We start from the raw sequence: 13,849 nt of genomic DNA on the forward strand, positions 1-13,849 counted from the left end.
TGTATGTTATTAAAGAATTGTGTTACTGAGTTCTTTTATACAGCCCGTGGTCGAGCCATAGAAGTTACGTGCTTTTATTCTGAAAAAGCTACCGGAAGTTGTTAGTAGGAGCGGAACACAGGACGCATGCGCGCGGCCCGGCCCTTCTAGCTGACATCCGACAGCATGGCTGCGATTGGAGTTCACTTCGGATATACCTGCGCCTGTGTGGCGATATTTAAGGTGAGTTTACATTCTACCGGCCTGCCACGCGCCGGCCTCCCTGTCGTGCCCGGTGTATCACGCGGACTGGTCCGGTCTCCTCGCGGCGGGGCGCAGGTCGCGAGGCTACCGGTGCCCCGCACTCAGGGACCCCCCGAGAGAAGTCAGTCCCTCTCGGACAAAGTAGTCTAAATGTGACTGTAGATGTCTGGTAGCAGCTCCACAGCCGTCAGGGACCGTTTTTAGACAACTAACGGTGAATTCTGTCCCGACCAGCGCAGCTCCGCAGAGCTCATTGGGCCAAACAGGCCTCCTGTGAGAGGGAGAAGAAAAGTTCTCCTTAATGGTTCCCTGTAACTCTGTCTCTGTAGGAGCTGGGAACCAGCATCCTAGTAATCCTGATGAAGCCACAGATGATGTGGAGATCCACTCAGCCTGGTTTTTAAAGCGCTTTTCTGATGCTTCCTGCTAAAGTGTTTTATACTTACTGACGTTTCCTCTCTTATTCTCTAATGCTGGATGGATTAGTCAGCAGAAAATGAATGACCGCTTTGCAACTTTAATAAGAAGTTAGTCATTTAAATCTGTTTTCCCTGACTTATCCACAAGCTCAGCAAGGTAACCTGCATCCCTCTCCCGACACACGTCCTCCCAGGGGATCCCAGTGTGCACCCAGGCCATGTCATCCCTTCACTTTCTTTATTTTCCGTGGCCTCCTCCTAGTTCGATATGCCCAGGGAAGGCAAACATTTAGGCTTGGATCCAGAATCTCCGTCTCAGTACCCTGAGCTCATGACCACGGGGGAAGTGTTGGAGTCTAGAAGGACTGGTCGGTGAGCTTTGCCTTTTAGCTCAGCTCCTTCTTCGCCATGACAGTCCTCTGCAGCATCTGCGTTGGTTCACCTGCCCATCCCATGTTCCATCTGACCCTCCTCACATGCTCAAACTGATTCCCTCCTAGCAGCAACTTGCTCCCGACCCAAAGGAATCAATCTACTGTTTCGCAGCAGACGAGACGAGGCGAGACTGGCCTGCTCTGCGTGGACTCCACTGAGATTATAGATACTTGAATATAAAACCAGTTGAGAAATGCAAACAATATAGTGCTTTTTATCCTGACCAACCACAGCTCCTCATTTGCTCTTACCCGTTCCAATATGGCGCCAACGTTGACATATCGTGTCCATGGGCTGCAGCTGTCAATGAATTCATATATGTACAAAACACTGGCAGAAGCCCTCTCTGTGTTCGCTCCTCAGGATGGGCGGGCTGACGTGGTGGCTAATGATGCAGGAGACAGAGTGACTCCAGCCGTGGTGGCCTACAGAGAGACTGAGCAGGTAGGACACATGCTTTGCCTCTGTTCAAGTCACTTTTCCCTAAGGGCTCGCGTGACGACGTCAGGGGTGACGCTGTAGAGGTGGATGAGAGAAGCATGGCTTTCTGTGGAGAGAAGAAGAAAAGAGCCGGGATCGATTCCTCTCATCGAGCTGGTTTGCAGCTGGTCCGGTTCAGTTCATGACTTGACAAAGACTTGACACACCAAACACTGATCACGTCAATTTACATTTTTATTTATAATTTTAGACTTAATCTGTGAACAGCTAGTTTTCTGTTTAAGGACAACTTGGGTATTTTTTAACCTCGGCCCTGTTTTTAAATATTTTGGGCTCGAACTGACCAGCAGGTTCAAAAAGGTTTGGAATCGGTCGTTGTAGATCTCCTGCAGAACGTCCTGCTACGTAACCCTTGTCGAAGCACCGCCTCGATCAGTTACCGGTAAACTGACAGACCAGCAACTCCAGGTTTAAACATATCAGTTATCCTTTAAACTTCCCTTGAGGTAGCCAGATATTACATTCACATTATTGACAGCTATGTGATGCAGCAGCGCAGCCTCCATAGGCAGAATGGCTAACACTTAGCTGCTTATTTGTTAAGCTGCTCATTGACTTGATTTTCATCTTCTGCAGATTGTAGGTATTGCTGCAAAGCAAGGACGCGTCCGCAATGCTGCCAACACGGTCGTTAAAGTAAAACAAGTGCTGGGGAGAAGGTAACGTCAGTGCTCAACATCTCTGTTTGCAAATCTCAAAGCCAGAAGAGACCGTGTTTTAAAATCTGAATATTATGTCAGCCACTTTTATACCACAAAATAAACGATTGAGAATAATCTGTTAGCAAAAGCATTTACTGAGACAGTGGCACATTACAGACACACAGTATTTTCCTGAATGACTCGCTCAGGAGTGACTTACACATTTCATTTCTCTCTATCTCACGACGGGCAGCTTTGATGATCCAGAGACACAGACCCACAAAACGGAGACCAAGTGCCAGGTGAGCTTGTGAACAGATCCACGCTCTGTTGTCTCGCTACTGCTTGTGTGTGTTCTACCCCAAAGTGTCTAAAATGATTGCTTTGCGACGTACATTATTTATTATTAGTATTTATGTTTTTTATTTTCTACAGACAAAAAGAACTGACAAAAAACAAAAAGATAACAAATGTAGTGGGGCGCTACTGTCAGAATAGAAACCTTACAAATTCAGTAAGTCAGGGGTCTCCAACCTTTTTCAAGCTTTGAGCTACTTTTACACAGCAAGAGCGTCAATGAGCTACCCTCATCTCGAAAACTCCTGCGTAGCTGTGTGATCAAGGATGCGTTCACCTGCGGATAGATATTTTCAGCCAATTTGTAGAAAGTTACAAAAGATTTGTTCTTCTATATTACTGAGTTTGGGTTAATGTTTGCAGACTGTATAAAAAATGAGACAAATCAAGCGAATGTGCATTCAGAGAAGGCTTTTGGCAACTCATCCCTCGGTTTTAAAGATACTTGTTGTCCTAACCCACGATGATTGGCTGCACCGCTAACACAGTCGCTGCTGCTGTGTTCAGGTGGTGAACAGAGAAGAGAAGCCTTATTATGAGATCACGGCAGGAGAACACCCAGAGTACGTAGCTCCAGAAGATGTCGCAAAACAGATCTTCCACAAAATGAAAGGTACACACACACACACACACACACACACACACACACACACAGATCCATGCGTCGTAAATAAACACTAAGCTGATCATGTCCATTTCCACAGAGACGGCTCAGTCAGCTCTGGACTCTGATGTCACTGACGCAGTCATTACTGTCCCCTTTGAGTTTGCACATGCTCAGAAGCGTGCTCTGAGGTAAGCTATACCTATACCACACCTGTACTCTTGTGGCGTACCCTTTTTTTTAACAAAGTCTACCTGCTCTGTTTGTCGTGTGCAGGGAGGCGGCTGAAGCTGCAGGGTTCCATGTGCTGAGGCTGATCCACGAGCCCGCTGCCGCTCTGTTGGCCTATAACATTGGACAGGAGTTTTCTTCTGGAAAGAGGTACGGCACTGATGCTGCATGCTAAAGAAAAGGATCGTGCAGAGATAGACCTGCAAGACCCTTTTGGCTCAACTAGAAACAGTTTATGTCGTTATGAGACCGTGGACTTTTAAAGGGTTCCGACAGACTATTTAATCACACTGCAGTAGTTGCAGCTTGTTTCGCGGCTGCTGGCTGAGTCCGTTTATTTCAAAGCATTTCTACTAGTCATTTCCAATCCCAAGTATGTAAAACAGAGCCCAGGGTTAAAAAAAAAACATACCAAAGTCATCAAAATGAATATATTGAAAAAGATTTTCCCTCACGCTAATCTGTGCTGTGTTTACAGCCATGTCCTCGTGTATAAGCTGGGTGGGACATCGCTAAGTGTAACAGTGCTGCAAGTGAATGGAGGAATGTTCCGGGTCCTCAGCACCCACACTGACCACAGCATTGGAGGAGAGAGCTTCACCCAGGCCTTGGCCCAGCACCTTGCTGCTGAATTCAAACGGTAGCTACTGTGTTTGTCCACCCCCTGTCGTATCAGTGAGGGCAGAGATCTCTCTCTCTCTCTCCCTCCCTTGTTTATATTTGACTCCTCCCAGCCATCCTCATGTCTTTATTTGTCGTGCAGCACCTTTAAGCATGACGTGAGCAGCAATGCTCGGGCGATGCTGAAGCTGATGAATGGAGCAGACATGGCCAAGCACTCTCTGTCCACACTGGGATCAGCCAACTGCTTTGTGGACTCCCTGCATGACGGCATTGACTTTGAATGCAATGTCTCTAGGTAAGCTGTGAGGCTGACACAAAGCTTGTTAAAAACAAAGAATAGTACAATAGGAAATGGGAAGATGATAATATGAGGTATCAAAAATGGATATTTACAAATGAGGTGAATGCTAGTGAATCATTCTTCTGAGCTTTGTTACAATAGGTAAAATAGGTAGTGCATTTATATAATGCTTAAATAAAGCACATGATCACTATAAGAAAATAGATCCTCAGACAAGATTTGAAAGAAGACACTGAAGTTGCTCCTGCAGATCAACAGTGTGTAATTGGAGCGACTGAAATCCGTGGACAAAGTCAGCGTGGTTAAATATTTGTTGCCAACATGTCGACCTCACTGTTGTGTTTTCTCAGAGCTCGATTCGAGCTGCTCTGCTCCTCACTCTTCAACAAGAGCATCCAGCCGATCAGGCCCCTGCTGGAGAAGGCGGGACTCTCCACCAGCGACATTAACAAGGTAAGGTGTGAGGTTTTATTGATCCGGCTGCAATGGTAGCTGCACGCTGTGGATAGTGAATTGGTGTCAAAGTGAGTAGAAGAAATCCAAATCCTGTGGATCCACAGGGACAAATGTGAAACTCTTCCCATGTGATGGGTGTGTTTCAGGTAGTTCTTTGCGGTGGCTCAGGCAGGATCCCTCGTCTGCAGCAGATGATCCGCGAGGTGTTTCCTGATGTGGAGCTGCTCAGCTCGGCGCCTCCCGATGAGGTCATTGCCGTGGGAGCGGCCCTGGAGGCAGGCTTACTGGTGGGCAGAGATGGCCTTGCCCCCGAGGAGGAGTCTCTCACAGTGGATGTTTCTGCCACCGACTTACTAGTGAAGGTGTGTTGGTGAATTAAAAACACACCACGTAGAATCATTTATAGTCATTTCAGTCAGTTTTGTTTTTCGCATGTAAACGCAAATTAGCTTTAGTAGTAGGTTTTACTCTATCCAAAGGGTTAAGCACATTAATTCTAATCTCTTCTGTCCGACATGGCGGCGTGTGGGTGTTGCAGGAGGTGGATGAATCCGGAGCGGAGGTGTTCACCGTTCTCCTTCCATCCGGCACGCCCCTCCCTGCCCGCAGACATCACACCCTGAGTGGAGGGGGGAAACTATCCTCCGTCTGTCTGGAGATTTACCAGAGATTTGTCTCGAAGCAACCAGAAAAGCTAGCTAAGGTACAGAAAAGCACTAACGCTGGATTATATGTGGAAAGACCTCTACCTCCATACAAGACATTAGAGTATTACCCCCTGATAACACAGTGGAGGACAGTTACCTAGCGAGGCAGCTGGACTGGCAAGATTACAATCAGGCGAGCGTCCACGTTGCCTCACACCAAGTTATGTGTTTGCTGCTGACCCGCAGAAGTCTGGACCAGTCAGCGTCCGTTCATGTGGAACTACTAGCAGATAGGGCCGGGTTTTGATTTAATGACAGTGAGAAGAAAGCAACAATGGCGGATCCAAAAAAAGGTTAGCGCAGATGGTGCCGCAAAGCATCAGCTGAATCTGAACTGGGGAGTGTTTCTTCATTGAAAGAAGAGTAAAGAGTCGTGTCTTTCACACCGTCACACAAGTGCTTGTCCTTCTCCGAACGGTTTCCGAGGACGACTTGTCACACAACGTCTCCAGAATTAACAAATACTAGGACAAAATATACTCAACACAGCCTTTTTTTTTCGTGACAAAGACGTTGACCCTGAATACTTTTTCTGCTAATATTGCCAGTTCTATTCACAACAAAGTGCTCTATGTTAATACAGCTAGATTGGACAGGCTACGGTGAAATTATACCAGCAAAATAGAAACAACAATGGCTTGTTTACGCCGTTAATCTAATTGTACTTATCCACCACTATTCAGCCATATTCCTGCTATCTAATCCTATATTACTAATATTTTACAACTAACCACCATCTGAAGGACCAGAAACAGTCCTAAGTATGAGATGTCTATTTTCAGCCAAACTCCAAAGACCAGATTTTTTAGCACAATTATCGCAACAACTTGCTTCACAGAGAGTTCAGCAACCTGACCCGAAGCCATCGGGTCGTGTGTCTGGACGTCTGGTTGCATAAAGCTTCGGGCTTGAGTCGGGCTCAGGGTAGATTATTTTTAAACGTAACTATCTCTCTTTCTCCGTCTGACTCCATTGATCGTCTGTGTCAAGTTGCCAGAAGAAACCCAATGCCCTCTGGGAAGTCGAAAGAGTCTAACCAACGTGTTCCATTAGCTTGGTGAGCAAGAGGTCAGCGATGGATGAAATGCCATCTTTCTATGGCCAATGAGGCCAGGCACCAAACAGACGGCCTCTCTGCAGAGACCAAGAGAAGACGGTGCAGAATCCAAAAATCAAATCAAGTTTTATTCTCACAATCATAATCATGCACAGTCAGTCGGGCCTATAATTACGGTTAATTGTTAGATTCCACACTCAAGAGAATTGTAGCCCACGTGTAACGTTTTGGTGTTGGTTTGTCTCTGAATAAATGCTGTAACGCATCAGAGCGGCTGCGGCTCAGAGGTAGAGCGGGGTCGCTCCTCTAAGTCGGCGCGTCGAAGTGCCCTCGCGCCCAAATGTGTGCGGAAAGAATACTCTCCTCCGACTTCGATTCCTCCTGTACGAATGAATGAAGTGTGAATGAGGGTGTAATGAGGCTCTGAGCAGTCGAAGAGTGCCGTACAAACGCAGACATTTCACTCCAGTCAGGGTAGGTCCCATGTGTAGCTGCTCTTTTCAGTGAGCGAGACAGAGCAAAGTCTCCGCTGTGCCTCCCCACCGCAGTCTGGAAGCTGAGGCAGGAGCGGTTAACTATGGGTTTGAATAAATATGGAGAGAGAGTGGCATCGGAGGGAGAGAAACATGCACTATGCCTGGATAAATGATGATTTTATCTTCAGAGCAGGCTAGACAAAAAAAAAAAAGCCCCCCCCTAGTTCCTGGTTTTCTCTATCCCTGCAATATTCTCATCTTTTTACCCCCTAACCTGTTTGCTTCCTGTGCTTTGTATCACAGAGGGGAACATCTCACGGTCCTGTTCACTATTAAACTCTCTTGGTTTAATAGTCTTGTTGTAAAACATCCCGTCCAATTACATTTACTGCCATGTGCAGTGTAATTGACATTGAATCTTGCCTAGCGTATCGTTAGCTTGGATTCTATGAGGTTATACATTCTCTGCTGGCAAGTCGTGTGTGAGGTTTGTCTAACTTTCTGGAGTAATGAACATTTCCATTGCATCCTATGGGATAGTGATGATTGTTTCAGGTATTAGTCACATCCTCAAGTGCTACCAGAGAAACTGAGTTATGGCTTGGGGAAAAACTTCAGATACACATAAAAATATAAATGACTGGTCTTCAGAATGCTTTTTTTTTTTCCTTCAGCAAATGACCACTGATCTGCTTGTGCGCCTGTGTCTGTCTATTTACTGTATAGATTGTCTTGAGTGACCTGCAGCCCAAAGAGGAGAACCACAGCATTGACACCGTGGTGACCATGAAAAGGTATCCGAGCTTCCAGGATCGGCGCGTTAGCCATTTGAGACGGCTGCTCGTTTACGTTCATGTCCGTTTGTTTGCAGGGATGGCTCCGTTCATGTTTCCTGTGTGGAGCAGAGCACGGGACGGCCAGAGGTCATCACCATAGCAGCGGCGTCGTGACGGAAGTCCAAACGGCACACCAGCACACACTGTCACTGCGATGTTCTTTTGTTATTACTGTTTCGGGTTTATTTCCTCACTCAATAAACATAATCAAACACAAAGCGGATTCCCGGATTTATCACCTTCTGGATCTCTGTGCAGCACATGCTTCCAAACTGTATTTACTGTTTATATCCCCTCTTAAAGCCACTTGTTACTGACTGAAAAAAGTAAGATTCAGTATAATCAGCAGCATTAGGTGTCTGCACTAGAATGGTTAGCATAGAAGGGGGGGGGGGGTCGCACAATTTTGGTTGAACTGCTGGTGTTGTGGAAATATGCACATGCAGACAAGCATCACAATATTAAATAGGAAATCCCACATTTGCCTCTTTTGCTGTATCTACTGTAAGTGTAAGTAATCAATCAATATTTATATAGTGCTGATTCTTAACAGAGTTATCTCAAGACGCTTTCCATAAAGAGCAACTCTTTCATTAAGAGAGAGACCCAACAATTCAGGAATTCAACATTAAGGATTCAAGGATCCCCACATTAGATATTATAGAGGTGTTTTATTAGGTGGCAGGAAAAACTCCCCTTTAACGGGAAGAAACCTCGAACAGAACCAGGCTCAGTCGGGGGCCGAGGTTGGGCAAATCTTCATAGCAAGTGCAAGAAGCGGAGTGATCAAGAGAGAGAGGGGCTCCTTTTAACCACTGCTCTTTCTTCAAGTCTTTCCTAATACAGCCCTCACATGCCCACCCGTTCATGTGAAGAGACTCTGGTCCGGTCCTGACTGGCTGTGAAGTGAGCCTTTCCTAACATGGCTACTTTAGAAGAGATGGAGGGTGATTTTTGTCCTTCCCCCACAAAACACTAACCCTATGAATGTGTATGTGGTATGTTAGTGAGTAAAGGATTAAGAAAAACCCTCAGCTGGAGATGAGAGTGACATTACACCCCAGTTCCAGGACAAGTTGGAAATATCAAGATGGACGCCTCCAGGAAAACCTGCGTCGTGCACGCTATTGTTAGCAGTAACAGTTGATGACAACACATTGTGATGGAAGCTGGACGGTGCTGCTTGTACCACTGATTTAATGAGACTGTCAGGACCACTGCTCCTGCCCCTGCCTGTGTCTGGGGGCCGCCCTGTTTGCTCTGTCTCTGTCTCTCTCTCTGGGTGTGATTGCAGGAGTGGAGACAGCTGCAATTAAATCATCCACCTCCTGCTACTTAAGTCTGGTAACAGACATCCACTCATCACCACTATGTCGACTCAGCTACCTGCTCCAACCCCTGCTTTTCCCTGCCTGTCCTGTTTCCCTCCAGCTTCAGAACCCTTGCTGGGCTCCGACTGCCCAGATCAGCCCCTGAAGCTCGACGGCAAAGTTTTGTGAATTTTTTTTGTTAGCTGTCTGCCTTTTTGATAGTTTTCGCTCTGCCGTTGGTTCTCAGTTTGTTCCCTTTTAGTTTGTGAGGAGTGGCAGCATCTGCATTTTTATATTCTCTCGGTTCTGTTTATACTGTAAATAAACTTGAATTTGGTTTCTGTCCTGTGTCCTGTGTCCACATTCTGGGTTCTCGGACTAGCAGTGACTATAAAACATTAGATTACTACATCTTTTCCTACCATTGATGCACACGGCAGCCATCTCTTTTTTTTTTTTTTTTTAGATCAAGGTTTTGGCGAGGTTCAACTTTCAGCCGCCATTAACACTGTTGGGCATCAATGGAGCATCACGTGCGACTTGTTTTTATCAGTCACGATGCGCCTCCCCGTCGCTCTTCTCCGTAGAAATGACAAACATGGCATGTTTTATGTAGTATTAATATATTTAAACATGGTCTGCATTATACAGGAGTCTATCATAACATGCATTACACTCATTCATCCTTTGCTCATGCTCAGCTTCTTTGTCCGCACTCTTAATAATATCGGGAATGACGTGGGGGTGGGAAGAGTCTTTGGGTTCCGGCAGCAGTTCAGTCGTGATTGTTTGTGAAAATACCAGTTTATCAGTTACCATCCCATACCCTGCAGATAGACAACACAACAAAAACCACAGCTTTATCCGTGTAGTTTCTAACTGTAGCATCTCCGTTCCAACGCGTCGACCGTTTGTGGAAGTTAAACGCGGCCTCCATTGTTCTCCGGCCTTTAACATCCATTCTCTGGTACGATGCGACACTTGAGGATTTTCAGGTAGTTCTGGACCTTGTTGGAGTCTCGGCGAAAGCAGTAGAGGAGGTCGTAGTCTTTCATCAGCCGCCACTCGGCGCTGTCGGACGGCAACGAAGCCTCGGGAGAAGCCAGGCTGCTGACAGAGTTGCTTATTATCCCCAGTGTCTGCATCTGGAGCAAAGAGGACACGCGTCAGCTTCACGCAACACACCCAAAAGACCAAGACAGAACCTGTGATAGAGTCCACACATCTCATCTTATCGGTCATTCTTTATTTCAATCCAAAGGAGCGGGGAGAAGAAAATCTTTAACGCCTGTCATTTTCTTACACATAAATAAATGATGAAAGATATAACTCAACACGTCCTCTTGGTACGACAAGAAGATGAAACATGAAAAAGAAAATCTGAGAACGCTCATATGAGATACCACACCACACGTTATACCATCTATTTTATATCATAAACGCTTATGAGCGGCTGATGGTGTCGGTGTCTCTCCGTGTTATCATATTAGATACCGCTCTATGAATCTGAGGTCATCTGAGGATGAAACGTGCAGTTTGAAGTGTGACGAATGCGCTTTGTCACCCGTGTTTCATTCCCATTTGCTAAGATGACGCAGCCTGACTGGAGACTACGTCCCCGAGAGCTAGATTACCCAGCAGCTCAGAGCGTGCACCACGCATACTGCAAAAATATTTTAGCTGGGGAGCAACTTCTCAGAATGATGATGCAACTTTGAGCCTACAGCTCTTTGGGATCCTGCTGCTTTAGAATTAACACCACACTTAAATAAAGTGCTGCAGCTGGGCACGCTACCTTCTCGGCCACTTTCTCTACACCTTTGCGTAGCTCGTGCACCATGTCGCTCATCTCAAGAGCTTTATTGGAGCTGAAGTTGTTGAAGTCATGGTGGTGGGCCATGCTCTGATGGAAATGCCACAGGGGATCCCTCCATGCCACCAGAAGCTTCAGAATCACCTCCGTCAGCTCTTCCCTCTGCAGTGAAAACAGGAGAGGTGGATCATAATACATTAAAAGTCACCTCAGACTGAGGATATCCTTTAAATGACACGTGTAGTCAAAATGAAATCCGTACAAAAAGTCACTGGAATTTTGGCATGATGCTGAAAATAAAAAGGAGAGGGACACAACAAACACACTTGATGGATTGATGACTTAAAAATGCATGGAAAAACTTTGGGAAATGTAAAAATATAAGCAACATACATAAGGAAATGTCTCAGACCATCCACGCAGAGGTGCGTTGTACGAGGGGAGGGGAATGAGAGCATGCTGCATCCTCATAGTGAACATGATTCGAACAGCGCATGCCAATGAGAGGAAATAGCTTTTATAAAGGTTAATTCACCGCCATTCTCTGAGCGTTCTCCTTGCCATTTGGGGTGAGGATGGTGGAGGTGTGACAGTTGCGGCTGACCCGGCCGATTTGATTCTTACTGGGCAGGAAGTACTGCTCCTGACAGGACAAACGTTGGATGCAAGAATGAAATGTCAGAGGTCAGGGTGTCACCCAAATGTCAACCATGGCTGCATTACAGAAGTGATGAATGAAATAGTAGAATCGCCTGCTGTTGGAAATAATCAAAGTATTTCACTGGTCTTTTCATAAAACTGGGCCGTCCAGTATGAAACTAAAATATTTTTTCACAGTCTTCCAGCAGACGTTTGCTGGCAAGCAAGTGGGGCATTCTGGATGCAGGCAGCATCAGTATTTATTTTATACTACCCGCATTGTAATGTTACAAAGTAGAATCGAAAATTAATTCAGTCTAATACAACAGCCTCCAATAAGTCCTCCATTCCTGAAGGTTTAAATGCCCGGTTATTACCCAGTTACTGTTGCAGAGAGGTGTAGAGTCAACTGTATGTTCATTTTGGAGGAAGTAGTTTGTAGAGCTGTGAAATCAATAAGGCTAGACTAAATAATAGAAACCCTTCTCTGTATAATGCAATGCAGTTCAACTGCAGCCGTCAAAGGCATCAACACAAGCTGAACATTAGAAGCTACATTCACACGTTGATACCACACATACTGTGTGTAGTATACAGTCTAATAGATTAAATGTTCCCAGAAAAACAGACATATCATTCTTAGCACATGTAAATCTAACTTTAAACATTTAACATCCTTGTCAGACAAACTGGAGGAGGAAGACTCACAAACTCGGAGTGAAGGTCGTTTGAAATGCCGTGCATCCTGGCCGAGTGTTGGATAACCCGGTCAAACAGGTTGGCCAGGGAGAGGACGTGACACCCAGCTTGGGCATTGGCACAGATGGGTGCTGCGCCCACGCTGGTCAGTCTGCCGCAGAACAACAGACAGACCAACGGCACCCACACGACTGACACTAGAAGAGACCAAACACCGAGGGAAGAAGAAAAGGAAGTAGGTAAAGCGAAGAAGCGTGATCCCAAGCACAGAGGAAGACTCAACCCTGAATCACATCTTATTCCTGAAAGTCTGTTGTTACTGAGCAGGGAAGGTCGTGCCCTCCTCCTAAAAATCAAGAGCTGAATGAAGTGAAGAGACAAAATGACAACGGAGTGGTGGGTTGGGGAAAGGTGAATATCTTAGGAAGAGAACAGGTTGACATGCAGGGAGAAGACTGACATGCAAAGATGTGGAACGGCTACCTGATCTGATGTTTCCAGGCATCCTGCGGGACACGGAGGAGCTCCTGTCTCAGAGCAGAGGGTGGAGAAGCTTCTCTATTCAAAGACCCCTCAGCTTCATATGAGGGTTCCTCACTGACCATTTCCCTCTTACACTTTAATATCAAGGGCAGGAGGGGGAGGGAGGAGGAGGGGGGGGGCGGGGGGAGAGGGGGAGAGAGGGAGGAGAGTGGGAGGATGGGGGCACGGAAGGGTAGAACATTTTCAGTGATCACTAACTACTGTCCTGTGAGTCATAATTAAGTATTATATAATAGATTACTATAATTATTATACTTATAATAATAATAATAATTAATATTATTATTATTATTGTTATTGTTATTATTATTATTATTATTATTATTATTATTATTATTATTATTATTATTATTATGTGCTTTATAAATGTATTATAATATCTATAAATACATTCTAATACATTTCTGAATGACTTCATGGAAAACAAAAAATCATCATAATTTCAAATTTTAATATTACAATGTGCTTGCAGATGAACGCACACTGTCCAGATGTATTTATCTGAATAGTTTAATATTCTTGTGGAATTCTTGAGGTATTGTTGAACTGTAGTACTGCGTTATACAGGCAGGTGTTTCTGTTATTTTGTCCACACCATTTATCAATGAGTGTTTTATATTTATATTTATATTTAGGGACAACACATAAGTGTAAATTTGTCAATGTGTGCTAACCCCTGTGGCAGGATGTCCTTTAACTGTATATATTCACATTATGCAGTGTTTTCTGTGTCTCACGAAAATTATGATTATCATTATTTTTCCACCAAAATAGCTTCTTAAATAGTCTTTATGCATAATGCTTTGTGTTTGTCATGTAGTGTGATGTGTGTGTGTGTGTGTGTGTTTGCGTGGGTGTGTGTGTGCGCGACCACACTGACGGTAACGCAGTCTGCAAGAGCGATGACATCATCGACCTAGGACGTCATTCCAGCAGAGCATCACTGGACTGTCTGTT

The 13,849-nt window shown here is 45.3% G+C and overlaps 2 protein-coding genes across 2 annotated transcripts; one reads left to right on the top strand and one right to left on the bottom strand.

Annotated features, from left to right (window-relative positions):
• The first annotated feature begins 141 nt into the window (after window positions 1–141).
• On the top strand, window positions 142–8,106 carry hspa14 (heat shock protein 14). Its single transcript, XM_070854158.1, has 14 exons — window positions 142–222; window positions 1,461–1,541; window positions 2,175–2,257; window positions 2,493–2,541; window positions 3,104–3,209; window positions 3,301–3,391; window positions 3,477–3,581; window positions 3,910–4,071; window positions 4,195–4,350; window positions 4,707–4,809; window positions 4,959–5,174; window positions 5,351–5,515; window positions 7,779–7,846; window positions 7,924–8,106. The coding sequence occupies exons 1-14, from the start codon at window positions 166–168 to the stop codon at window positions 8,000–8,002; spliced, it is 1,521 nt and encodes a 506-aa protein (XP_070710259.1). The 5' UTR covers window positions 142–165; the 3' UTR covers window positions 8,003–8,106.
• A 2,042-nt stretch (window positions 8,107–10,148) lies between these two features.
• On the bottom strand, window positions 10,149–12,854 carry prl2 (prolactin 2). Its single transcript, XM_070854150.1, has 5 exons — window positions 12,833–12,854; window positions 12,359–12,546; window positions 11,547–11,654; window positions 10,994–11,173; window positions 10,149–10,343 (listed from the first exon to the last, which is right to left on the bottom strand). The coding sequence occupies exons 1-5, from the start codon at window positions 12,852–12,854 to the stop codon at window positions 10,149–10,151; spliced, it is 693 nt and encodes a 230-aa protein (XP_070710251.1).
• Between the last annotated feature and the right edge of the window lie 995 nt (window positions 12,855–13,849).

Source organism: Pempheris klunzingeri, chromosome 22 (genome assembly GCF_042242105.1).
Source record: "Pempheris klunzingeri isolate RE-2024b chromosome 22, fPemKlu1.hap1, whole genome shotgun sequence".
NCBI lineage: Eukaryota > Metazoa > Chordata > Actinopteri > Acropomatiformes > Pempheridae > Pempheris > Pempheris klunzingeri.

Bases quoted from the DNA above. Each gene is read 5' to 3' on its own strand.
- prl2 (XM_070854150.1), bottom strand. From the start codon at position 12,854: ATGCCTGGAAACATCAGATCAG. The intron at 11,655-12,358 runs GTGAGTCTTCCT...TTGTCCTGTCAG, and splicing joins ACGACCTTCACTCCGAGTTT to GAGCAGTACTTCCTGCCCAG. The intron at 11,174-11,546 runs GTGAATTAACCT...TTTTCACTGCAG, and splicing joins AGAACGCTCAGAGAATGGCG to AGGGAAGAGCTGACGGAGGT.
- hspa14 (XM_070854158.1), top strand. From the start codon at position 166: ATGGCTGCGATTGGAGTTCACTTCGGATATACCTGCGCCTGTGTGGCG. The intron at 223-1,460 runs GTGAGTTTACAT...TTCGCTCCTCAG, and splicing joins CCTGTGTGGCGATATTTAAG to GATGGGCGGGCTGACGTGGT. The intron at 4,072-4,194 runs GTAGCTACTGTG...TTTGTCGTGCAG, and splicing joins CTTGCTGCTGAATTCAAACG to CACCTTTAAGCATGACGTGA.